The 27,317-nt window shown below is 36.2% G+C and overlaps 1 protein-coding gene across 1 annotated transcript in view; it reads left to right on the top strand.

Moving 5' to 3' along the window:
• KIAA1109 (KIAA1109 ortholog) overlaps positions 1-27,317 on the top strand; it is a 121,415-nt gene that overhangs the window by 33,146 nt on the left and 60,952 nt on the right. Inside the window, exons 19-39 of the mRNA XM_009580350.1 lie at positions 2,274-2,501; positions 3,078-3,218; positions 6,390-6,566; positions 8,974-9,102; positions 10,022-10,141; positions 12,311-12,588; positions 13,334-13,584; positions 14,058-14,316; positions 14,712-15,555; positions 16,423-16,493; positions 16,973-17,146; positions 17,458-17,578; positions 18,474-18,620; positions 18,999-19,126; positions 19,566-19,768; positions 21,784-21,981; positions 22,660-22,871; positions 23,191-23,342; positions 24,232-24,382; positions 25,515-25,667; positions 26,910-27,150. Coding sequence (XP_009578645.1) covers positions 2,274-2,501; positions 3,078-3,218; positions 6,390-6,566; positions 8,974-9,102; positions 10,022-10,141; positions 12,311-12,588; positions 13,334-13,584; positions 14,058-14,316; positions 14,712-15,555; positions 16,423-16,493; positions 16,973-17,146; positions 17,458-17,578; positions 18,474-18,620; positions 18,999-19,126; positions 19,566-19,768; positions 21,784-21,981; positions 22,660-22,871; positions 23,191-23,342; positions 24,232-24,382; positions 25,515-25,667; positions 26,910-27,150 — 4,378 coding nt within the window. The remainder of the gene's footprint in view (positions 1-2,273; positions 2,502-3,077; positions 3,219-6,389; positions 6,567-8,973; positions 9,103-10,021; positions 10,142-12,310; positions 12,589-13,333; positions 13,585-14,057; positions 14,317-14,711; positions 15,556-16,422; positions 16,494-16,972; positions 17,147-17,457; positions 17,579-18,473; positions 18,621-18,998; positions 19,127-19,565; positions 19,769-21,783; positions 21,982-22,659; positions 22,872-23,190; positions 23,343-24,231; positions 24,383-25,514; positions 25,668-26,909; positions 27,151-27,317) is intronic.

Below are 27,317 nucleotides of genomic sequence, written 5' to 3' on the forward strand. Positions count from 1 at the left end.
TAGCCTATGCAGATCTAGGCTAAGGTAATGCTTCTGGAGGCTTTCATTTTGGATCAGAGGTTGAGGAATTTTCTGAGACAGGTGATCAGTATCAGGACTCATACTGAAACAGTCATTTTTATGAATTTGTATAAGGTATTGCACATAAGCAATGACTAACAGAAAATATGAAGTTTTTGTAGAGCATAGAACTTGAAATATGCTCATTATTTTTTCATGTTGCCTCTAAAGTAAATAGGATTAAAATTAGGTCAGTGTAGCATCTTGAAGACTTCATTTCTTCTGATACGGAGGAAATTTACCCATGTTTGAATTGTTTATTGAGCTCCTTTTTTGGAGCCCATAAATTCATGAGATGGTTCTAGCTTTCCAAGCAAAGCAGCGCTGCTGCAGTGCTCTTTGCCTCTGGAGGTATATATAAGCAGTGCTACTTTAGATCCCTTGATTCTATGATGATTTAATTTTTTTTGGTGCAGATTTCTCAGATTAAATTTAGCTTTTATCTTCTAAATCGCAAGAGAAAATTTAGATGAACGCCTCGTTTTTGAAAATACGCATTTATTGTTCTTTTTAGTATTTTTGTGACTGTGTTTACATCTTTTTGTCCAGCTGTGCTGGCAGCATCTCTTAATAGATTCCTAGGGGGTTTTTTTATGCTTGTTTTCCTGACTTGTGGTTGAATTGTTGTTTTTAGCTTGTTTTCATTGATCTTTTTTAATATATGCAGGAGAGATTCCTGGACATGCATCGTTCATGCCGTTTTGTTAAGCCTCCTATTCTTGGGAGGTAGTTTTTTGGTGTAGTGCACTGTGTATCTTACTGAAGGGCTTATTGGCTGGGAATGAATGATTTATAGGTCCTTGCATCCCCAGCAGAAGGTACCAGGAGTAAGTTGCTGGAGTTCGTAGCACCCTCTGCCTTTATAAAAAATATTTCAAGGTCTGTATTGTAGCATCAACCTTTATCTTTTGCCTTTGCTGAAAAGCAGATTGTTTAACTTGTGAGGGTTTTTTGGTTTGGACGCAGAGCAGTGCTTAATTCATATGCATTAACACCAAAAATACTTCAGAGACTCGGTACAAGATGGTAAAATTACGTGTCCGCAGGAGTCATTATTTCAAGGCCGATAATGAGCCTGCGTTTTCTGCAGACCTTTTTCAAGGACATGGGTACCTTGCAGTTGCTTGCTTTCTTTTTGTTGTACATTTCCTCTTTGCTTGCTTGTGCTGCAAACTTGTGCTTACAAAAGAACAAAGAAGTTTTGGAAAGCAAATGAGGCACAGAAAAGGGAAGGAGGGGAGCAAGAAACATCATAAAATTCAAATCTGTTTCAGTTTAATATTCAGTCTAGTACTCATTTGTCTACATCTCACAGATCACCAGTGGAGTTTGTAATAGTTGGAACATTTCTGTCAACATGAGAAGCCGAGGTACTGAATTACTTTCTAAGAACAAATGAGGGAGCAACATTTGTGTCTGTGTTGTAACCTCTTTGGTCAGAAAGGATTTTGCTCCACAGAATGCTTAGTCCTCAGCACTTCCCACATACTGAATTAACAAGAAAATATAACCTGCATCATTCAGAAAATTCTTCTTGAGGGTCTAGGCTTTTTTTTTTTTTTTTTTTTAAGGTGGGGGGGAGGTGACAGATTATCAGAAATCTGATACTGATGCACTTAAATAAAACACAGGAAGTTGTATTGTTTTAATTAATGATGGATTTTCTGTTTCCCAGTAAAATTTGGCAAAGTTACTTTGGTCTTAGATAATTGAGGGGGATTGGCTTAGAAACAAGGTGGGTTTTAGACCCAAGGGGAGAAATGTTTATGAGCTAATATTTTAGAAGCATGTTTAAGACCTTGAAATAGCTGATAACAAGTGTCAGAAGGTTGGATGAGAGTGACTTCCTGCAGGATGTTTTGTGTTCTTAATCTCAAAGTTATCTATCTTTAACAAAAACAAAATCTGTTTAAAATGTCAGTAGTAGTACTTCAGAATAGTAATTTGTATTGCATGCATCTAGAATACTGGTACTTTGGGAACTACTGAGAGCCCCTTCTTTTCCTGCAGAGTACGTGGCCTAACTTTGCTCACTTAAGGTATCAATTTTTCATAAAATAAAAGTATATATGTTTCTTCAGCTATGGGTTGTAGCTATACCGCTTATTTTAGGGAGGGCTAACATACAGGAAAAGGTTGGATTTGTATTTCATTACATTGCCTATATGTTTTTAATTTGTTTTCCATATGGTCTTAACACTTCCTTTTCCTAGGAAAATTATTTTGGAGAAGATGACATGTACACTGATTTTGAAGAAGTTATTTCAAGCCCTGTTTTGTCACTGTCAACATCTTCAAGCTCTGGATGGACAGCTGTCGGAGTGGAAAATGACAAAAAAGAAAATGAAGGTTCAGTCAAGCCAGTTCACCCTCTTACTTTACGCCCATGGGATATCACCGTGCTTGTTAATTTGTACAAAGTGCATGGGCGATTACCAGTAGTAAGTACTTTAGAATCTTAAAATATTTTGCTTCATGTAATTTTTTTTTCTAGTTTCATAATTTGGAGTTAAATTTAGCTCCCTGGAACACTAAACTAGGGTGGTGCTTGCCAAAGTATGTGTATACTCTCTCCTAAAATTGTGGCTATCTAAACCAATTTGAGACATGATTTATTTTGCTTATCTGGGAGGCAGAACTGGATAATTTTTTGTGTGATTTTTATTCAATGAACTTGATTCGTGTGATAATATTTTTGATTGACCATTATGATTTCTCTGCTAATTAGCAAAACTGTCTTCTAATGGTGCGTTCTGCTCTGTGCAGCTGCATTCTGAGGGATCCCCAGGAATTCAAATAAGAATCCAGATTAAAAAATTGGGTTCACCCAAATGGGTTTGAATTGCTGTTTATGTAATTGTTGAAAGGTTTTTGAAGCTGCACAGGCTTCTTTTTGACTATCCACTTGGAGGAAAATTAGCATACTTCCTGCTCACGGGTTTGCTTCTAATCTTACAATTTCAACCACGTTGTGTATTTTCAGTTTCTGAAACAGATGCGTTTAATTTTTATTTTAGCATTGCAGTCCAGATGGTCCTGAGTGCCCTACAGCTTTCTTGGAAAGGTTGTGTTTTGAGATGAAGAAAGGATTTAGAGAAACAATGCTTCAGCTTGTACTGTCTCCAGTGAATTTGTTTCTGAATGACAACTATCAGGTAGTAAGCTGTTTTTTATATGTTTGCGTGCGTGTGTGTTTGTATTGTGGAAGTTGTGATGATCTTAAAATTGAATTCTTTTTTGTTAGGAACTTTCCTGTTGTACACATACAAAGTTTGTTAAGGCTTATGAATCATAAGAGATATTAAATAAAAATCTTTATTTCTGTCCAGTTTGCATTTTAGTGAAATGCACAAAAGAAAAGATTGCATTTTCTTAATTTTTCTTAAAATCTTTCTGGAGAACGCTCTCTAGGAAACAGAGAATAATATTCAGACCGATCTTAGAACCATTGAGTGATCTCTGGTTTGTGTGGGGGGGTTTTTTGTTTGCTTTGTGTGGGGTTTGGTTGTTTTTTCTAAAGAATTTGGTTTTAAAAGATACTGTAAATATTGACACATGTAAATTTTGTGCAGTGGCTGGATATGTTTCACTTATTTAAGCATACAGTTTTAAAACTACACAGCTGGATCTGTGTCTTATGGTCAAAATATTGTTATGACCTACAATCCTCCTCTGGTGGGGGGGTCATGAGCCATACTTCAGAAAGTACTTAATGAGTCAAAGCTAAGTGTTGTTTGTGGATTGTCAGCTAACTATATACTACTTTGATTTTAGTAAACTTGCAAAAATTGCCCATATGGATTAATTTAGCTCAGTGAGGAGTTTAGGCTGAAATTTGTTAACACAAGATGTTATCGTGATTCAGTGCAGGTTAGTGAATAGTTGGAGTTCGTATTCTATTCATGCACATATTAGTTGCATTAAAAGCACTATGATAGTTAGACTGTGCCTTACAGATTATATTGTTTTGAATCCCTGTGTCCTGAAATACGTTGCTGCTAATGGCCTGTATGAAATAAAATTTAAATGATTTTTATCTTATGTACATTCCAGTGTTTGAAAACTGGAATACTGTATACAGATGAAGATGCATGTCACCCTGTTTTTTTCACTCTTATGTCAGTTAGCTAATGAAATGAGTTGGTTGATGCTTGTTTAGTCTTTCCAAATTTGGATCCAGTGTGCCACAAGCCAGGAAGTACCTTAAGTATGACCACTGACTGTAGACTGACTAACAGACAAAGGAACGGAAGAAATAATGAACTTTCTTGATGGCAAAAAGTTAAATAACATCTTAGGAGGTTCCACGTTAGCCCTCATATTTTTGAGATGTTATTCTGTCGATCTCTGATTAATAAAGAAATCCCCAATGAGAACGTAGAATCTAAACAACTTGTATTTTCGTTGCAACACTGCAATTGTCTTTAGCAGCAACCTGAAGAAAGCGATGGTGTGAAGTCGCAGGAATTGCAGATGCATAATCTGTATGGGATTCATAGAGTTGTCTTTTGAGAGAGCTGCAGAAATTGGATGTACTGACAGCACGGTGGCAGACAAAATTCCATTTTCCTCATAGATTTTGTCAGGAGCTAAATATCCAGATTGTAGGGGTTGTTTTTTAATTGAGTGAAGTTGTCAGAAGGTGCAGATGAAGCTGATGATGATTACAGCTTGAACGTAAAAAACCTTTATGTAATGAAAAATTGCATCTTATGAATTTCCATCTTATGAATATTCAAATCTGCTGGAAGGTTTTTGTATATCATTTTTTGTGGTGGGTTTTTTTTTGTGTGTTGTTTATCCTATGAGGAATCCAAGCATTTGAATAGCTGCTTATTTAAGAACACAATCTATTTTGTGCACTGAATGAGACCCTTAAATGTTGTTCAACCTGTAACTTAATTGTTGTATTGCAATTTGTATGTGCAAGGAAGCAGAAATGAGGTTGCAGGCCAAACCTTAATTTTTTTTTTTTATTTTGGGGGTTTTTATGATTTAATTTCATAGCCCTGAGACTTATTGTATGACTTTTTTCCAGTATTTTTACTGTTTAGACCTAGCTGTGGTTACATATTTTGCCTTAGGTTTTGTATGTTCTTTTTGGTTGGATTTATTTTAATTCAGAAACATTAACTCAGACAAATAAGAATTCTGCCTGGGAATTTCTGTTGGTTGAAATAAGCCTGCAGTGTGCCATGTTTTTAAAAATATTGTGAAGAAAGTTTTGATCAGTTATGTGTGTTACTATTAGCTAGTGTTTGACTTTGTATTAATTCTTGCCATTTAATGTTGGAAACATTAATATTTCAGGTTTAAAAAAAAAATGGATCTTTTATTTATATTACGTATCTCAAAAATGCTGTTTGATACTTCCCAATTCAATCTTAAAGTGAGAAGTTCATAGTACTAATGTATATAGAACAGGAATTGTCCCTCTGCCTAGCAGGGCAAGTGTTGTTGCTTCATGTTTTCCATTCGTATTGTTTTGAAATAGCTTCTGAATCAAGACATAGGTCGCCAGTGATATCAAAAGAGTAGGGCGTGTTTCTTCATTAAGCAACTCCAAAGGGTTTGCTGACAGTGGGAAACAAACCAGGCAAGATAACAAGTTGAAAAAACTGAATGAAAGAGAAGTTTTGCTATTGACTTACTGGCTTTAATGCACATTTTAACCTCCATGCAGTCACAAGCTTCTAGTGTATGCCTGTGCTGTTTTTATCTTTTCTGTGTCTTCTGTGGCTGGTGGAGTAATATTCTTTTGAAAACTATTACATCTGAATTTTCATATCTCCAAACAAGTAGCTTTGCTTTAGGTAGCCGAGAAATGCTTCGGTGAAAAGTGCAACTTAGAGGACAGCCTCTGATGTTTGTTGTTTGGGTTTTTTTAATTTATTTTAAATTTTTTTTTCATAATGTGTCAGCTTTCTGACAGTAGCAGATCTTCGCAAGTCATGTTTTTTAACTTCTTGATCACTTCCATTGTTAAACGTGCTCTTCCATTCTTTGTTTATATTTTATTGCAGTAATATTTAACAGGTGGTGTCTAGATGTCACTGTGGAGTTCACCAAGGGAAGGTTGTTGATGACAGTTGCTAAAAAATAAAACAAACTTGGGTTATATAAACTCCCCTCTCCACCTGTAAGATTTGCATATATGCTGTTGCGTGAGTAATGCTGAGAAGTCTTGGGACTGTCTAGTTGTGCAAAAGTCAACAGGATTTAAGAGGTGAAGATGAATGTGTATGAAGTATCTCTAGCTACACAGTTTTTGCGCTTTCTATTGATGTATTCTTTGCAAATATTAGCTTTGACTTACTTGTCCTTAACAGCGACCTGCAGTGGATGAAGTTCTTCGAGAGGGTCACATCAGCCTGTCCGGTCTGCAGTTGCGTGCTCACGCAATGTTTTCAGCGGAAGGTCTGCCTCTTGGAAGTGATACTTTAGAATATGCATGGCTGATAGATGTACAGGCTGGAAGTCTTACTGCCAAAGTTACTGCACCACAGGTACCATCTAGAAACTATTCGCTTTCAAGTATTACCTTTCTTTTTTCTTGTGAAACGGATTTTGGAAAGCACATCATTTCAGCTGAATTTGGATGCATCTGGGCCTTAAGTAGCCTTAATTTTATAGTTTGAAAACCTAACCTTTTCTACAAATGGATAGGAGATGCCAGACGAGCTGGATCTGATACTCATCTTAAATCTAGGTGTAACAGGGTGGCTAGTGTTATATGAGAATTTGAAGGGATGATGGTAACAGAGCATGAATAAATCAGTGGTGAATACTGTTGTTGCTACATGTAAACACTTGTATGTTACATCTATGTATGTTAACGTACTTTAATGCTGATTAGAAAGGCAGCCACAGTATCTACATGCACTTTAAGTGGTTTAATCGCAGAATAAATAATATTTATCTGTAAATAGAGCAGGTGTTTTGGGATGACTTCAGCCATAAACTAGGAGGTAACATGACGAAGAGGAGAAAGGAAAATCTATTCAAAAGGTTCAAGTATGAGATGACTTACTTAAGTTGTCTATGACTTCTTAACTTTGAGGTTACTTTTATTTTATGATGCCGACTTCTGGAAATGCGGGTTTGTTACCCCTGCTGGTTAACTGTGGGAAGGACAAATGAAGTACCCAGTTGTGATAGCAATCTGAAAGGCAATTTGATATCCCTCGGATGTAAGGTTCTTGGAGAATACATAGGCATTTGCATATAGGGATGCTGCCAGCAATAAGGATATCAGGTTGAGCATCTGACAAGAATTTAGCTTGCAGATAAAGTTCTGGCTTTCCATAGAAAGCTATGCACAAAGTCACATTTTAAAGTAGGAGACAAATGAGATAATTTGTGGGAGTGTAGTATGGGCAGGCCTCAGCAGGAGAGTAGCTGGTATCTCAGTCATGCTGCCCACTGCATAAATTCTGATGCTTGGTCCCACTAGAACATAGTTTGCTTTCACAGCGTTGGATTTTCTTAGGTCAGTCTTAGCACTAACTCCTTTTAGTTTTGCCATTTATGTTACTTTTATTTTTCCAGATATAATAATGGCTGCAAGTATACAATGGGCAGATCACTTTGATTTATTTCTGGTGTGGGCTGCCAGATCTTTAAAAAAGATTGCTTTGTCAGTGTATTCTGAGATATGAGAAAAGTACATAAATTCTGTTTAGTGCTTACTGGTTTGTTATTTATTTATTTTTAAGGGTTTTTTTAAAGACACTTCTACATCCTCTTATTCCTCTAAAAATTGGCATTATTTTTAGGTTTAAACACATATTTCATTAGGAGACTTCTGCAGCAAATAAAGCCAAAATAAGGCATACAGGCAATTTCAGTAAATCTAAAAAATAGACTCCATATATATTTTCATGCTACATATACAGACTTATGTGGTGGTATTTCCCAAAATGCTACCACTTATTTAGCTAAGCTATAGTATTTACTCCACTGCTCTATGCTTCAAAATTAAGCCGAGTTGATTCAAAGTACTCTAAGGTTAAACAACATTTCTAAATGCTTCATACAACTTAAGGATTTTTTTCCCCTACAAAGTCATTCTCAATTATATGCTTCATACAGGATTTTTTTGTTGTTGTTGTTGTCAGCACTGCTATGGAGCAGAACTTGAATTTGCTGTTTCAGGATCATTGGCTTTTTTCCTCCCATAGTGTGATGTATTGCAAGAATTTGTGAAGGGACAACACTAAAGGGAGGAGGAGAGATTTTGTGCAGGGCAGTCATAGCTATGTTAAATTTCATGTAAATTACTGCTGATTTTAAGTGCCCTTTCCTTTGGCTAGCCAAAGAAAACCCATTTCCCTCTCATAATAGAGACAGACAGTCATGAATCATTTCCTTTATGAATGAGCTAACTATATAAAAGATTTAAATCAACAATAGGCTAATTACTAGGTCCAGCAGTATTCTGTTTAGCCAGTTTCCTCCTATGCTTTCTAAATATAACTTTGTTACTTATATACAAGGAAGTCTGACATTTAAATTACGAATGGTAATAGAGTATTTCGAGGTATTTTTTTTGAGGTAAAATAAGGGGAGCTCTGTCTTTACAATGAAGTTCTCCTTTGACTGTAATAGCAAAAGCTGTTTCCTTATATTAAGAAATAACTTAGAAAATTATTTAATGTCGCAGTGTTATCCGTGGAAAAACTACAAAGACTTGCATGTTGTGGCACACGCAAAAATAAAAATCGATTTTGAGTAACAGGAAATAGGCTATGTGTAAGCAAGGTAATGCAGCCAGAATGATATGGTGGGTCTTTTGTTTGTTTTTACTCCTGCTTATCTCCCAACCTTTGGTGATATTCTTTCAGTACTCTGTTGAATACTGAAAGTTCATTTTGTGTACTTACTATTAGACAACATGTTGTTATTTGCTTACAGCTTGCATGTCTTCTGGAATGGGGTCAGACCTTTGTATTTCATGTGGTATGCCGGGAGTTTGAACTGGAAAGGCCAAAATCTGTAATAATATGCCAGCATGGAATTGATCGTCGGTTTTGTGACTCTAAGGTAACCTTTCATCCTCCTTAATTGCTCCCTATATTTGCACAGGTTGTTTGGAACAGTTTAGAAATCCAGCCTTGAAGTTATCAAGACACATGGAGTCAGATTGGATCTTCCCTTTGATAAATCATAGCTAATTAAGTTTTATAAAGAAAAGCGATTCTCTCTGGATTTTCCTGTGGATATGCACAATGTTTTTGTGCTCTATGAATTATTTTGAGAAACGTTATCCACAGAAGTCATGCCTAGTTTCTCACCTCTACTGTGACAGTTAAGAGCCAAAGGGCATATTCCAGTCTCCCTTAAGAGGCAAAGGTCATACTTCCCCTCGTGCTCCTGGCTCATTTCCGTGGTACTTTTTCATCCTGTATCCTCTGTTGATGGAACAGTGCTTTGGTGGGAGACTTAAGCCGACAGCTTGTAGTTTCCATGGACCATTTTTTAATGTTTTCCTTTTTTTTTAAACATGGGACTCTTACTTAATCATCATGTCATTGTGGATTCTGCTTTTGCTGCTTGTCTCTTGGAATCCATGTGCGTGGTCACTTGAAGACCGAAGGAGGCTCGCCATATATTAAGTATGATTCCTGGATTTCATCTCTCAACATCCTCTTTGTTTTGTTCCAGTTTTTGTGATGTTCTCTATTAGCAGACTTGATTTGTCTTTTGCTGGTGGAAGCCAGGAGAGTCAACTGGGTCCCCTGATGTTGCTGGACGGAAGAATTAAACATGCACTAGTGAAAATGAACCTCATCACAGAAACACCCATCTCATACTCACGTTGATAGTGTAGAATAAGTAACTTTTTATTGCTCTAGTTTTAGGCCTCTGTTAAATAGAACATAAATAAAGGGATAAGCACAAATTAAACTACAGCTCCTAATGTACATTTAAATCTTTTTTGTTTTCTTCCCTTTTTCTTCAGATGAACTGTGTCCCTGGGCCATGCCCAACATCTGATGACTTAAAGTACACTATGACACGCTTAGCCATGGATGGAGCGGATCTGTATGTGGTAGAACATGGCTGTGCCACCAATATAAAGGTAAAAATATTTCTCTTAACAGCAATTAAAATACTTCTTTGTCAATAGACTTCTTTGTATTTTTTGACAGAATAGCTATCTGAATTTATTGCGTGCTTAATGCAATGGACTAAGCAAAATTTCTGAAACTGTAAGTGATAAAAGGTTGGCTTGGACTGGGCCAGGAGTAGGTCAATTTGGCTTCTGCTTAGTAATTCCATTAATGATCTTGGAAAATGGTAAGGAGGAGTGGATGTCTGCCAAAATAATAGTGGAACCTGCAAGATTAGTGTAAAAAACTTAAGAAAATCCTGGGCAATATAAATCTCAGTGTCTGTACCTGAGAGCTAATAAGAACTTGTGCTGTAAGTTAGTAACTCAACCACTGGAAATGACCGATATGGATTGTGTACAAGTCAATGCTTGATAACTCATGATCATCTTATGTGATACTGTTTGAATTAAGATATTTGAATTAAGCTGTTTGAATTAAGATATATCTTTGGTAGAGATGGGAGAAGTAAGTGCCACTGCATGACTGAATTTAGGATACTGCATGGTGTATCCTCTGTTCAAAAAAGATATGCAGAGAAGAGCTGATATTCTCTCCATTATTCTACCATACAAGAGAAAACTGGAATAACTTACTCAATGTAGCAAAATATAAGTTAAGAGACAACTGAGTTATGGTAACAACAGAAAAGGAGAAAAGTTCTATGCTGGTATAAGTGACTGGTAGTTGTGCTGTCCATTAATAAATTCGGTTCTAAAAGGTAGACTTAACATGTAAGGTTTTGGGCACAGCTTCACATTATGAGCAAGAATCTAACTGAAGGAAAGTGGTGATTATTTTAGACATTTTTTTAATGACGTGGTATCTTGTCATTTGAATGGCTTGCTACCTTGTGGCGGTAAAAAAAAAACATTTGAGTCTCCAAATTCTTTTGAGTCCAATATTAAAAAGCACCATCACAAATATTAACTGTGTTTGCAGACATAAATATGAATGGCGGTATTTTCAAAGGCGGCTTAATAACCTCTGAACAACTCTAGAAAATTATATCCTTAATGTGTTTCATTTGAATTTAAAAAAAAAAAAAAAAAAAAAGGTTTTCAGTGTTCCTTTATAGTCTGTGACAGAGATAAGAAGTAATAATTTAATATTAACCCTGTGGGTGGCTCTTCCATGGCCAGGTTCTTTTTCAGCTTTCCTTCTTTTCCTTGTGAAAAGTTCGAAAACTTGATCTGAAATTTCAGGTACTTCATGGTGACTTTTTGGAGAGGACTCAAGCTGTGCAGGAAACTTGGTACAATGCCTTCAGATTATTTGAAGTTTGAAGACTAAGCATGTGTGGCAGGGCTATGTCATCTTTTATTAGTGTACACCAGTGTCAGGGAGGATCGATACTGTATGGGCAGGTGGGTTAGTTGTACAGTGACCAGTTTCCACAGTTAAGTGCGGGGGTAAAGGAAGAACTTCTGGTTCGTCTTTGGAGAGGGTTGGCCCCTGCAGGTACTGTGCTTTTCATAGGAAAGGGGCAGCCTCCTGTTTGGTTCAACAAAACTACTGGGGTTACGCCAATACAAGAAATAGAGTGTGATCGTACAAGGGTTACTATAACACAATTCATATGAATCTCGGTTAAGGTTTAGGATCTAGAATTTCTTGGGTTTTGCAGTGTTTAGCATGGTTGTCTCACTGGGGTATTTATTCATTGTAGAGTTAATACAGCTTTGTATTCAAAGTGTATAATCGATGTTTTAGTCTAAGGACATAGAATGATATATATTGTATCAAATCATATATCTGATTTTGAAAATTTCAGATTTCTTGGTTTTTAGATGAAGAGTGAAGAATTTAATAATGATTTAAATTTTTTAAAGGTTCATTACAACATCTGTCCAAAGTTGACCTTTCTTTTTTGATCCCTTTACAAAAGGAGACTCCGAAGTAGAGATTTTATTTTTGTTATTTAAAAACTGGCTGAAACTAATTTCTAAGCTTGCCTTCTTTTGCGTGTGTGTGTATGCATGCTTGCATATAAAACTGGTTCTCTGTCTTTTTTGGAGAGAATAGTTTACTGAGATCTTTCAGGAATGTAGTAGGTGGTGTGTTAACTGGTTTAAGGCTACCCTTTCTTTGTTTCACTCATGACTAATCAGAGCTCGTGTTTTAAATCATGGTTTTAGATGGGTGCTATACGTATTGCGAACTGCAACCTCCACAACCAGTCTGTTGGAGAAGGTATAAGCGCTGCTATTCAAGACTTTCAACTGAGACAATATGTTGAGCAGGTGAACAACTGCAGAACTGGTCTTCAGCCAATATTAAGGAGAGCATATTGGCTGGAAGCTGGCTCTGTCAACTTGGGGCTCATCACTGCTGACATCGCTTTAGCTGCAGATCATCCTTCTAAACATGAAGTGCAGAGACATTTCTTAGAAACGCATGATAACAGAACTAAGAGGTAAGAGATATGATTGAAGGAGATGCATTTAAATTTTTTGGGGGGTGTAAGTTAATACATTCATCTAAAGATGGAACTTTGTTTTTTGCTTTTGGGGTGTTTTTTGCTTACATAGATTACAATTTCTTGTAATTTTTTATGAATGCTTAGCTGTGGGGTTGGTGGTTTGAATGTGCTCGGACTATACAAAATCATATGATTTTTGGCAAAACTTACTTTTCCCTCTGCTTTCCCTTATCCCCCAAAATGAAGATCAGGGAGAGGAGGGAATTGAACTGGTCCTTTGTTCTCAGGCTGGACTGAAAACAGGCCTTAGAGTCCTGAGCCAGCTGATGAGCAGCTGTGAATAAGATGCCTGGTGTAATTGTGATTTGTGTGTCTCCCCAAAGAGCAATTACCTCTGGCATAAGCAACATACACCAGTGTGGAGTGTGTTTGCAGTGCTTGCCTCTGTGCAACTATTAGCGTGTGTTGTGGCAGGTGGACATAATCTATGCCTGAGCACGGTTGCCTGAGCACTGCATATACATTAGTGATTTGCTCCTTTCTGGAGCTAATCCTTCATTTTATGTCTGACATCTCTGTTTCAGATACAAATCTTACTTACTCATTTCATGCCAGGTGAAATAGGAGCTCACATACTAGAGAGGGATATCTTTTAATCTTGTTTTCACTAAATGTAAATGTACTAAGGCTGGTGTGGTCATGTTTTTGTTTTGTTTTCTGTTTTTCTGCCTTTGTATAGATTGTGGTTTTTGTGGCCTGATGATAACCTGAGGAATAAGAGAAGCAAGAACAAGTGTGGCTGTCTTGGTGGTTGTCGATTCTTTGGTGGCACGTTAACAGGACTAGATTTTTTCAAACTTGAGGAACTGACACCTTCAAGCAGCTCTGCTTTCTCAAGTACAAGTGCAGAATCTGATATGTTTTATGGGCAGTCTTTACTGCAGCCAGGAGAATGGATAATTACCAAGGAGATTCCTAAAATTTTAGATGGTGAGAATGCATTGTACAATAATTTTACTCTGTTTTGCCCAAAAGTATAATTTCTTAACTGCACATTAGTATTTATAGTCTTTCCGATTCTGGTTAATGAGTAGTACTTGTGAGCTCTTGTGCAAGAGGTCTTGTAGTGGCATGAGACCTTCTGAGAGCAGACAGTAGCTTGACAGTAGCGGGCAAGCTTTCATATGCCGAATTCTTGCATTAACATGCAACTCCTTTATGAGTAAGAAGAAGCTTTTTTGACTTGCATCTGTTCTAGTTATATAGAAAGCAGTCTGCCAAGACAATTTGATGTTTTGCTGCTGTGACTTTATTCATTTTTGTTAGTACAACATGCTAGTATGTGTATGCATTTCAAAACTAGGGCTTTTATTTGATAACGATTTTTATTTCAGTGGGTAGGGAGGAGACTATTGCAGTTGTGTTATCAGATGTTCAATTTCTCTTTTCTTTTCTGATCCTAGGTAAAGCAAATGGTGTAAAACGAAAAGATTGGGATTGCAGATCTGTGGGTATAGAAATAGAAAGAAAAGCACAACATCTAAGCCTACAAGTGCCATTGCGCTCCCATAGCTCCTCATCGTCTTCGGAGGAAACAAGCAGTTCTAGTGCTGCACTCCCCTTGCTTGCAGGTGAGAAGGACAGCCCATCGTCAACTACTGAGGATCACTTGGGACAGAAGGAGTTCTTGTCTGGTGCAAAAAGGGAAGATGGTCATGGAAGGTTAGTACTCTCTGTCCAGGTAGAAGTATAATTCGATTCTTGAACACATTATGACAGAAAAAAACCTTATATTTAACAATTTAGAAAGGATTGGTTATTTTCTAATGGTACTGCTGAGATTCATTTCCTAGTTTGAATGCATTTTTAGATCACTAATAGGGGATGATTATCTGGGTAGAAAATCCAGCGTGTAAGACAACAGCACTTTCTGTTAATGTTTGTTTTTATGTTCTCTATATGTAGGCAAGTGGACTAACAAGTGGCAGAATGTAGTATGTAATCAGCATTACGAAAATAATTGCTATGCTAATAAAAGCATTTGGCAGCTCCTATAATGTAAAAAGAGAAGCATTAATGATAAAATAAGCAAATGAACCTTTAATTTTTATTTCCAGTGTTGCAGTTGAGGGTGCAGAGGGCAGCCCTGCATCCCCTGGCAACCAGGAAAGGCCTGTTGGTCAGTCTCCCCTGAGGTCTCCACTGAAACGGCAAGCGTCCGTGTGCTCCACCCGGCTCGGGAGCACCAAGAGCCTCACGGCAGCCTTCTACGGAGACAAGCAGCCTGTTCCAGTTGGCGTGCAGTTCAGCAGCGATGTGTCTCGCAGTGATGAGAATGTCTTGGACTCCCCAAAGCAGAGGAGGAGCTTTGGTTCTTTTCCGTATACTCCATCTGCAGATTCAAACTCATTTCACCAGTATCGCTCAATGGATTCCAGTATGTCAATGGCTGATAGTGAAGCTTATTTTTCTGCAGCAGAAGAGTTTGAGCCCATAAGTAGTGATGAAGGTCCAGGAACCTATCCAGGCAGGAAGAAGAGAAAAAAGCAAGCTCAGAAAATTGAATATAGTAGAGGGTCTATTTATCACAGTGTGGAAGGGCCCTTAACAAGCACAATCCACGGAGAAATTAGTCAAGATGTTAAAACGTTGCCAATTAAGACTCATCCTTCACAGGCTTCATTTGTTTCGGCTCTGGGAGGAGAAGATGAGCATGTTGAGAACATGTATGTCATGGAATCTGAGAAGACTGTGGAAAGTGGGCAAATAACTTCCCAGCAGCCTGTAATGGCATGTTACCAAAATTATCTTACACAGTTCCAGGTGATCAACTGGTCAGTGAAGCACCCAACTAACAAAAGAACTTCAAAATCCTCATTACATCGCCCTTTAGACCTTGACACACCAACGAGTGAAGAAAGTTCGTCATCTTTTGAGCAACTTTCTGTCCCAACTTTTAAGGTATGGAAGATGGAGGAAGAAGGAGTAGAGAAAGGAATAAGAATTCAAAACAAGTTAAAATTGCATAGTACACCTATTGTGTAAATAAAGCTGTAAGAAACTTGAAACTTCTTTGCTTTTAGTTCAGGAATACCTTGGCTTTCTGACTTCAGATCATGGGCTGTGTGGCTGGGAGGTTGTGGAAAAGAAAAGGTGTGGTCAAGATGTGTGTTCTGAATTGTCATTATTGCACTTAAAAATGCTACCTGTTGAATGATATGCAGCTGAAAGATATTTATGTGAGTTTTGTTTAAAATAGGTGTTTCACAGAACTTCAGTAGCAGTATATCTAGTGCTGATAAAGTATAATCTAGGCTGGAAATGTTTTACTTCAAGTAAAGTTGAAACGCATAGGTTTAGCAAATGATTTTTGTAAATGTTTGGGCTTCTTTTTTCCCCTCATGATTTATGTGATATGAGCATACATGCTTAAGGAAGGAGCTGAAATGAAATATATGAAAAATAATGGAAATGACTTGATAGAAAATAGGTGTCTAAGCTCTGGAATTTAATTCCAAAAATTAAAAGCTTTGCAGCAAAAGCTTTGTGTTCATGCAAGCCTTTTGTAGATTAGTATTTGGAATCTTCTTTTTAAAGCAATTAGTCACTATTTATCTATGTAAAAACTTCATAATCTAATCTCTCAAGTAATTTAGAAAAAAAAAAAAAAAACAAACCAGGAGTTTCTGTATACTATATTGGAGAATCTGCATATGAGGGATTGTTTAAGAAAAAAAACTGTACGGAGAATCTTTATTTGAAGACTCCTTGGGTATTTTTTTCATATATGGAAGGAATGTAATAAATTTATTTGCACTTTTATCTTAGATTGTTAAACAGGGTCTCACAGCTAATTCATTACTGGACAGAGGCATGCAGCTTACAGGATCAACATCTAAGTAAGTTGAATACTGCGTAACATTAGTAGCATATTTTTTAAGAGTAGGATTTTCCTGACACTCTTGTTAAATATTTCGGCTCTTGCTAGCCCTTCCGAAATTTTATTCGTAGCAGTAGTTTTCAGTACAGATCTATTTTAGAATAGAGTATTGTCTTATAAAATATTTGGTTTTGGTCAAAAAGAAAGTACACCGTGAAAACATTAAATGATTTCACTCATACAGTTTCAAAATTATGAATTGCAACTTAATTTAAGTTCATTTGGGAGGTGCTTATGGCAAGTGTCCATTGCATTGCCAAAAGCTGAATTTGAATCTAGGGAAGGGCCTTGCCCTGGGATTATATTCGTCTGCTTTCTAAGCTACGTGGTAGAAGAAACCTGCATAATACGCATTTTATGAAGAATTAAAATGATACCAGGACACTTTTGTATTTCTTTTACAAACCTAAATTATTAATATGTATTTGACTTGTTTAGTACACCTTATACTCCTTTGGAAAAGAAATCTGCAGAAAATACAGATGATGAAACAATAACAGAAGAATGGACGTTGGATCACCCTGTCTTCCAGACACGGACAACGGCAATAGTAGAAGTAAAAGGAACTGTAGATGTAGTTCTGACTCCTCTTGTAGCAGAGGCACTGGATAGGTAATTAATTTTACTTTTGTTACTGCAGTGTTAATTGATCATGCTAAAAATTGTCTAAAATCAAAGCTGTTTTGTTCAGCAAAGGTTTAGGTACAAGGATTGAATAGCGTGATTGATGGAACAGTAGGGCCTTGTACCCAGTGAATGTAATTCTGCATTTCCTGTGAAGAAGCTAGAAGAATGTTATGCTGACCTGGGAAGTGCCCTTTTTGTCTGTCAGTGCTTAATTTTTCTCTCTGTAGTGTTAATTAAACATTATTGACGGTGTGTCATGTGAAAATGGTCTGTTGTGGGCTTGTTTCCTCTCACAGGTATATAGAAGCAATGGTGCATTGTGCTAGCTCTCGACACCCAGCAGCAATCGTTGATGATCTGCACTGCAAAGTTCTTCGAGATGCTGTACAGAACAGCAAAACAAGCTTCTCAGAAAATGTAAGAAAGGGAACAAGAAAAATGCACAAAGATTTGAAAGAATATTGTTTTCTATATTTTACATAGAAGAAGTTGTAATTGAATTCAATGTTTTGAGATATGGTAGCTAAATGCTATATTAATTTGGAATACATATTTATTTTTAATTTGTGCTTAATACTTATTTTTTATTACATGCATTTTTATAATCAACTGTTATATACTGTCTTTCAGTGACCAGAAATCTCTCTTACAGGATTGAAGTGAAGTTTTTCTGTTTTGGATGGTCTAGTCAGTAGCTACAGTAATTTGCTTGAGATCATACATTCTGTTCTTAGAAATTACTATAACTGATTTTCTTATGTATTGTATTCGTATCAGCAATACATCATTTATTATTTTGCGGTAGTTAGGGAGGTTAGTCTCTGTGAAGTAGAAGAAAGTTCAAACTAAGCTGTGAAAGTGCATGTGTTTTCTTTGCAGTTCCTCTGATACCTTAAAAAATTCATTTAGCTTGAAAAGAATTGTATGGTAGTTCTACCAAATTAGGAGTTTTTTCTGTCCAAGTTAATGACTGGACCTATATTTTATAATTTCTTAGACTTCACAGTGTAATGGACACTAATTATTTACTTCATAGTAAGTTGTTCTATATAACTTACATATGTAGAACTCAAACTTCCAGCTGAAATCTGGTCGTTAGAAAGTTTATTGCAGAATGGCATTGCTACCCTTACGGACCTAAATCTACCATATCTGTAAGTGCCACAGTCCTTGTTCTAGAAATCATGGTATTGTGCTTTAAATTAAGTCAGAATCTCTTGCTGCTTCAGTGCTAATAAAGTATCCTGTTACTCTTTAGCTTAGCAGCTCTGAGTTTCAGTGAGAATAAAGAAATTTTTTTCCCCCCTCCAAGCTGTCTTCAAAGCAGGATATTAGAGGAACAAAAATAGACACTACCACTACAGGAACAACAAACCAGGGACCAGCACAGACCAACCTCTCACTTAAGCAAGATAATGTGACAATTAAAGGTCTTCAGGCCAACGTTACTGTACCAAAGGTAACAACTTTTTGTTTAGCTTATTAGTAGACACGTGCCTCACAAATTAGCCTTATTTTGCATCCCTGTTAGTTCCAAAAGCTTACGTGAAGCTATGTATTTGTGCTAGATAGCTATTGTTTTGAACAGGATAGACTGTTTTGGAGCTGCTCAATTTTATTATGGCATGTGTGCAAGTTAAATAACAACCACTATAGGGATAACTGACTGCCATAAAAATTATGTTTTTACATCTTCTAGATGTGAAGGTTTTATCTTTTTTTTTTTTTCATTTTACTGAGAAGTATAAGACAAGACTGTATCAGAAATTAGTGATGTATACTTCATGTAACATGTTTTTCTAAATTTCTTTACTCTTTGGGGGAATTTTACATGTAGGTGAACCTGTGTTTACTACAAGCATCTGTTGATGAATCCCCAGGGGTTTCTTCTGGCAAAACCGTGACTCATGTTTCATTAGTAGCTTTGTGTTTTGATAGGATTGCCACGCAAGTTCGTATGAATAGGTAAGAATAATACATATCACTATTTGTGGTTCTTTCTTGTTAAGTTAGCCAAAAGACTTACAGTGATGCCAACTTTTTGCAGTTCTGAAGAGTATTTGAAAAAGTTGTCATGACTGAGTTAAGCAATAAAATGTGTCTTCTGTGTTTTATATATTAACATCTAATATCTAATTAGAATTGCAGTTTCTTTAAGAAGTAGAAGAATCCTTCCACAATAATTTTGGAACTTCAGTTTTAAGTCTTTCTTGCTTATATGTCATGCAGGATAAAATTAATTTTTTCAGTGTTTTTCTACCAAAGCATATGTATCTTCTATCTTACAAAGAATTTCTTTTAACACTGCTATGCCAGTGTCACTTAAAATTTTAAACAAAAATAGTGAAATTAAATATGTCTATCTGGGATTTGCTTAATTGTTTTTTCTCCCTTATATTCAAAGGGGTATAGTTGAGGAGACTTCAAACAATGCAGAAACTGGGAGGAATTCAGTCACATTTGATCGTTACATCCAAACCAGTAAAATGCAGCCTCAGTCTTCTGGCTCACTGAGATCCAATGCTGGAGCAGAAAAAGGAAAAGAAATTGCTGCTAAATTGAACATCCATCGTGTTCATGGACAACTTAGAGGCCTTGATACAACAGGTAAGCCTTCTTTTAAATTGTGGAAATGTCAGTTTTCATAGAAGCAAGTCGTTATAGTTGGCCTTGATCTTGTAGTTTGGTTGTGGGGTTTTTTATCAACACAGATTAAAAAGACACTTGAACCTGGAGATTTTGCAGAAGTTTAGGATAGTTACTCTGAATTATTTTCTGTTATTCTATTAAAGTGCTAGATTTAAATGTAGGCAGAGTGAAAACTATCAAGACAAACTTCTAAGCAGTTTGTGTGGCAGATGGGTTGCATTGTAAATATTGACATGCACTGGTAAAATTTCAGGCCTGGGCTCCCTTCCTCCCAATTGATCTCTTTTCAGCTACTGTTTTTTGTCACCTGATGCAGGGAATGAATTATGTTTATTTGCTTTCTTACTACTTTCTAACAATTTCAGGATAGGTATAATGTGCCTGTTGTACTGGCAATTTCAGCATGACAAGCTGTAGATTCTTAACTATAGCGACCATAAAACTGAAAATGAGATCTACCCAATTGTCTTCCTTCTTGTGTTAAGGAAATTCCTTCAAGAGGCTATGAATTAAGTTCAGCTGCTATAACTCCTGATCCTGCAAAGGCTAACCTGGAAAAGATGACCAAAAGTAGAGGCAGTTTTTGTTAAAACTGATTCAATTTTGATGGAATCTATACCAGTTAGTGACATGTTTTGCTCTGTCCCATAAAGAATAGGAGTCTTTAGGACATGAGGAAGTGCTCTGTAAAACAAGTATGATTAAAAAACACACAATAAACAAAAATAAAAAAAACCCCACAGCTGTGCAAAGATGAGTGAGCAAAAGGAATTGGAGGTGAGCAAAAGGAATTGGAGGAAAGCAAAAGGAATAAGAGAACATTAAAATGGTTAACTTCATTTTTACTTAGTTATGGGTAGAATATTAGCAGTAGTGTCCTGTGTTAGGTATGCTGCAGACATTCAAGAAGGCCAAGTAATTTTTGAATTCTAACCAAGAAAACTCATCATCTTCTATTTAAAAGGTTTGAGAAATGTCTTTCTAGGGATCTTAGCGTTTCACGTATACTTCAAAAGTGATTGCAGTTTTAAGTTGAGGGCAGAGAGTGAGGATTGGAAGGGATATAAATTGACTCAGTGTAGTTTGTTTCCCCAGATATTTGACATCTAGCTCTGTGTGTGAATTAATAAGAAATAGGTATAAAATTATTTAAAATGTTCCTTCGGAAATGTCACTAGAAGAAAGGATTTATATTTAAGCTACATACTAACATCAAAGAAATCATGGTGGCATAGTACCCTCCAGGATCTTGGACAGCAAAGATCATAATGAATTAAAAACTGCTTGAATCTGTATTTTCTTAGGAATCAGTGAGACTCAGTGCTTTACATCCTCCCAACGCAGACATAGACATGCTTCCAACCAAGAAGCAGTCTTTGAATTAAAATTAGAACTTTATTTCTAAATATCCTTCAAGTATGCTATAGTTAATACCGAATGAGTTTCTACTAAAACATATTATCCAAGAGCACTGTCAGTATCACTGTCATTTGTTGCTATTAAACCTTAGGTATTTATTAGGAATGTTTTGGTTTTTTTTTTGTAAAGTAATTTCAGGCCAATTGCCAGCTTCAGATAAAAATCTCAAGAGCTTGTTTGTACACATGTCTTTGGAACCATGACTCTACAAAAAGACAAAGAAGGCAGATGTGTTAGGATTGGGAATGTCTTGAAGCTTTAACTTTGTGTTGCTCGGTCCATGTTCTTCCAAACTTGAAAATTACCCTGCCCATAGTAACATACCAGGAGGAAGGTTTTCAGACTTTATAAACTATGCTTCTTTTTTTCTTGCTCGTACTTCGATTTTCTTTATTTCTTTCTTTATTTGTTTCCGTGCCTCCACCCCCCCGACCCCGTTTGAGGAATGCTATAGGGGCAACACTCCCAAAACACTGTAAACTTCAGAGAGCTATTTGAAGATGTAAAGTTCTTTTCATTTTGTAACGAAGTGGTAAATATGTTTGTTTTCACAGATATTGGAACTTGTGCAATAACAGCTATTCCTTTTGGGAAATCAAAAGTTCTTTTTACTTTGGAAGAGTTGGATGAGTTTGCTTTTGTGGATGAAACAGATCAACAAGCTGTTCCAGATGTAACTCGAATTGGTCCTAGTCAAGAGAAGTGGGGTTGGATAATGTTTGAGTGTGGAATTGAAAATTTAACTATAAAAGGTAAGGCTTATGTAGGCTTTATATTATTTTGTTTTATGAAAGTGCTAACAATTCTGTTACTAGGTCTTCTAGTTTAGCAAAAATGAGAAATTGCTGAATATAGGTGATAATAGTACATGTCTATCGTAAATAAATTATATCACATAGTAGATTATACAGTAAAGGAACTTTTAGTAATCAATACCACTTATAATAGTGTATGAAATAATTCTATATAAGCTGCTTTCATCAGTTTCTGAACTTAAAGTGAAGATAAAAATTGATGCTTTCACTGATCTTTTAAATGACCTTGCAGTCGTACCCACAGTAAGTGTCTGCATGTAGGGCCAGAGTTTTGCTTTGGACAGGGGGGGGAAGCTAGCTTGAAAAAGAAAAAAACCAGTGTATATGGATTTTCTGTCATCCGAGTTATTCTTTTCAGGGAATAATGTTTAAAAACAGTCTTCATGTGAGTACTCTTCATCTACTTGGAATAAACTATCAGAAGCTCTAAAACTAGCTGTTAAATTGTTGTATAAAAACTGTAGTGATAAATTGTTGTGTAAAATGGTAATGCACCTTGTTTAACCAAAATCATATGTATTTCTCCTCTTAAGTGCATCTCTTTTCAATGGGACATTACTTATAGAAGCTTATGCATGGCAAACATTTACAGTCTTGGTGTGTGTGCTTTCATAGGAGGAAGACAATCTGGAGCAGTATTGTATAATACGTTTGGAGTCATGGGTAAATCAAGAGATACAGAGAGAGGTGGATTGCTTGCATCAAATAACTCTTCAGATTCTCCAACTGGTAGTGGTTATAATACTGATGTGTCTGACGATAACCTTCCTTGTGATAGAATAAGTCCCTCTTCAGATATTAATGGAAATTCAGTTTCAGATGAGCAGGTATGTATATACTATGTAGAAATGATTGGTTTTGGGTTGTTTTTTTTGAAAGTAATAAACACTCATAATAAGAAATTGACAATTTAACAGATGTCTTCAGTTGTGCCAACTGAATTCATACTGTCTGCTTGCATGCTGAACTTCCAGCTTTCTGCAAGGTTTTGGGAGAGTTGGTGGACAGCATTAGTGTATTTTTCTTTGCCTAAATGCATCGGAAACTATTTCTTATGAACAGTGCGCTGTATGGTATATTAGTACCTTTCAGTGTAATCATTTTGGAAAACAACTTCACTTTTGACTTTGTGTTTCCTTTTTTAAGGACGAAGGGGTTGAATCTGATGATCTGAAAAAAGATATACCCTTGATGCCTCCTCCCCCTGACTCTTGCAGCATGAAGCTAACAATCAAAGAAATTTGGTTTAGTTTTGCAGCCCCTACCAATGTGCGCTCTCCAGCCCATATATTTTCAAGGTATAATTTTACCTGATTTAAAAGAAAGAAAATGACAATTCTGCTTTGTTAAATTGCAGTTGTATTTGGTAGGTTCTGAATGTAATTTCAATAATTTTTAAAGCTTCTCTGAAAATGAATATTTTGGATTTTACATATATCACAGTAACTCTTGCTTCAATTTTTTATTGTCGTCATTTATATGGAAGTGTTGCTAGAAAATTTTTAGTTAGGTATGATTAAAAGAAGAAATGAAAGATAAAGAAATACCCCAACAACCAACAAAAAACTTCCAGTGAGACTGAAATGTATGAAGGAGAAGGGCAGGGGAGGGTATTTGTTTTGAGTAGGAGAGATGCTAGAGAAGAGAACCACTCAGTGCTTTTGGTATTCAACCCATGATCTTACTGCCATTGCACTATAAAGTTCAAGATAAATCTTTCTAAGATACTTTTTCATATTGTGTTTGTAGAACAAGCTAAATATTCTTATCTGTCAGTAGTTTAAGCTCATAAATTAGAAAATACTCCTTGTGGTTTTCCTCAGATTCTTGCCTCAGGCCTTCAGCAAAAGTCTTTCATGACGTATTGTGTAACAGTTAATGTGGGGTTCAGTCAGTGATGAGAATTTCAAACTGTATGATATCAGTAGGGAATCCAAATGGGAAAAGGAGGGGATGGTGGCAGCAGAAGTGGATGGAATCATGAGTGTGTGAGCATGTAAAACAAAACCTGCTGTAGGTACTTTTTGCCAATTTTCATTTTCTGGGCAATAAGCCTGTGTTTGTTACTTTGTAACATTGTTCTGTCATATTCCACCTATTTGAATGTAATTCATAATAGCATTAGAAAATCTTGCTAATTGCTGCTGCGGAAGGTGACTGCCTAAATCTTCTCATTTTTCTCAATAGGCAGCTGAACCTCCTGAGTACTGCAACGCCTGCAGTTGGTGCTTGGCTTGTTCCCATTGATCAAGTGAAATCATCATTAAATAAACTAGAAACTGAAGGAACCCTGCGAATCTGTGCTGTTATGGGTTGCATTATGACAGAAGCTTTAGAGGTAAATGACCTTTATAAAATCAGTAGGCATATCAGAATAGAGCAGTGTAATATGTAATATATATTTGTTTGGGATTCTGGATATTTTCACTGGCAAACTTATAGCACCTCTTATGAGCTTTTACTTCCAGAACTTGTCACAAGAACTCACTACCTGTGCTTTTTGTACAGAATCTAAATTTCAGTGGAAAAAAATTCAGCGGTTATTAGTGAGGAAGTCTTGCGCTTTTACGAGGAGTGCATATCCAGGTAAAATAACTGGAGATTCTGCCTTTTGAAAGGGAAGAGTAAGAAATACGGCTGTAGCGTCTGGTGTATTTTAGGAAATACGAAAATGTGTTGAATTATTAAATATTCAGGGTATCTTTCCGGAGAAAACGTGAATTTCTGTGCTCCTGCAGTGTATTGAATCATTGTGTTTATTGGACTTGCTTGTTAGAGGAAGGAGGGACAAGCATAGCGAGGGTGAAACATTCTAGCAAGAAATGCAAAATAGACAATTTTTTTGTTGAAAAAATTGGTAGAGCTTTTATGACAAATTGGGTGTTGCTGTGATTTGCTAAGGAGCTTTCTTGTGTGTAGGCAGTTTTCTGCTGTTCGTTTTCTTAGCACCATCTAGTGGGAAGATTTTGAGGTGATACCCGTTGTTGAGATCCTGCCTTGCTTTGTAAGATTGATGAGCTTAGTGTCAGGCTAGTTTTCTGCTGTACTCAAAAATCTTCCTTTGTAGCAGTCTCTTATTGCTATCTCCCTTCCTATTTCTTCTCCTACCCTTTGTCTAGCATTAAACCAAATTAGAGAAGTGCCTGGTTTTTCTTTAACTAGGAATAAATGGTTTCTTTGAAAATCTCAGCTGTGCATACATGTCTATTAGTCCAGAGGTAACTTTACAAAATCTGCGATTTGAATCCAGCCTTCTGTTTTATTACATCATATAGATAAATAAGCATCAAGTATGATTTTTCACATACCACTATTTAAAATAAGGTAGGTATCTATGTGGCTAATCTTGGTTGCAGAAGTTCAAAATGGGGTTAGAAGGTTGTGATATCATAGGTGAAATTTTGTAGTTCATGCACGTGTTCTATTTGCAAGTATGTTCATATGTGAAAAATTGTTACGTTTTAATCTAGAATAAAAGTGTGCACTTTCCTCTAAGAAGCAAGTACAACAGGCTTACCAAAGTGGCTCGTTTCTTGCAAGAAAATCCTTCTTGTTTACTGTGTAATATATTGCACCACTACCTTCATCAAGCAAATTACTCCATTATTGAGGATGCCACCATGGTGAGTTACCCTGTAAAAATGGAAATAACTCAGTGTGTTAATTTCAAATGTACCAATTCTAATGTCTTAGATTAGGTAACAGTTTAGGGAAAGTTAACAAACAAGAAAATATAACCCGAACTCATATATATCCTTAAGTTGATAAGTAGATGTGGCTTCTCTCATTTCATTTTCTTTCAGATCTGCTGTTTTTGTTGTGGCCTGTATATATTCATAGTTTTTATTGAGCTATTTTATTAGTAAATATATGAGAAATCATAAACCAAAAAGGCATATCTTTAAAATTGTTAATGGCCTTTTTATCAGATTTCATTTTTCTTAAAGGTAACAGCAAAGTAGTAAAAAAATTGCATCTGCAGTTTTAAAATTGAATAAATTTCAATTATAAGGCAAGTGCATACACTGATGAGCTTATTCCAAATTCTCTCCTTCAGAACTAGTTTTCATGTCTTTTAGAAATACTTGGATAATGCAGACAGTTTAAGAAAAGAGCTGGAATTGTGGAAACTTCAAGGCTTAAGAATCTAATCTTTTTTTCTTGGTGGCTTTAGAATGTAAATGTCTGGATTGTAGTGGTAAATAATTGTTTGAACAAACATATTAGGCATAAGGAGGAGTGTTTGTTCCTGATTTTGTGTCATTTTCATAATCCAATTCCACGGCTGTCAGATTTAAACACTACATTTTTTAACATATTCAGCTGAGAGCCCAGTGATCAGAAATAGCACAATTTGTGGCAGAAATAGCACTGTTTCATTTGTGGTCAAAAAAAGAAGCTTTTTTTCCTTTAGCACAATTCAGTGATGTAATCAAAAAAATCTCTATTTTTTGCCTCAAATTTATGTTTTTAAAATACTGCTTACTGGAAGAAAACTGATCTTTTTCAGTTCTGTTTCTGCAGGCAATCTAGTGCTGTTGTGAATTTTAGTCCATAGTTCAGAGCCTTATAATTACTTAAGTACTCTTGGTTTCATATTTAATAAACCTGTTTCCGGTTGTTTATTTTTGGTCCCTTGGGCTAGATCCTCAGGTCATGTAAATGAATGTATTTACAGTGTTCAGTGAAGCTGTAATTTTCATCTGTTAGCACTATGGCTTCTTGTATCTGAATGGACGTTGTGTGGTGCCAGCTTGTTTCTGTCATAAGCCTCTTGAGCACAAAGATTTAAGCCAGTTCTGACTTTTTTTGTTTTCCCCATGCTGTGATACGCATTTTTAATTTTTGTTTTTCTTTTTTTTAAGAGTGATGGCCTTCCTGCCTTAGTAACCTTAAAGAAAGGTCTAGTTGCCTTAGCAAGGCAATGGATGAAGTTCATTGTGGTGACCCCAGCTTTTAAAGGAGTCAGCTTACACAGACCAGCTCAGCCAGTGAAATTGCAGACAAATGCTTGCCACGAGCATGAGGATGGACTTGGTTTAGACAACGGAGGGGGTCTTCAGAGTGACACAAGTGCTGATGGAGCAGAGTTTGAATTTGATGCAGGTATTTTTCTGTTCTTCTGTCACCATAAAAATTCATAGGGACAAGTAGCTCCTCTCAGAGCATTTGTATCTTCTTTAGTTTTAATGCTTGAATACGTTATATTCTTCTTTTTTAGAATCATGAAGCTGCTTTTTTAGAATCATCTTCATTTTGAAGCAGCTGCTGAC

This window comes from Fulmarus glacialis, unplaced genomic scaffold (genome assembly GCF_000690835.1).
Source record: "Fulmarus glacialis isolate BGI_N327 unplaced genomic scaffold, ASM69083v1 scaffold24716, whole genome shotgun sequence".
In the NCBI taxonomy this organism is placed as follows: Eukaryota; Metazoa; Chordata; class Aves; order Procellariiformes; family Procellariidae; genus Fulmarus; species Fulmarus glacialis.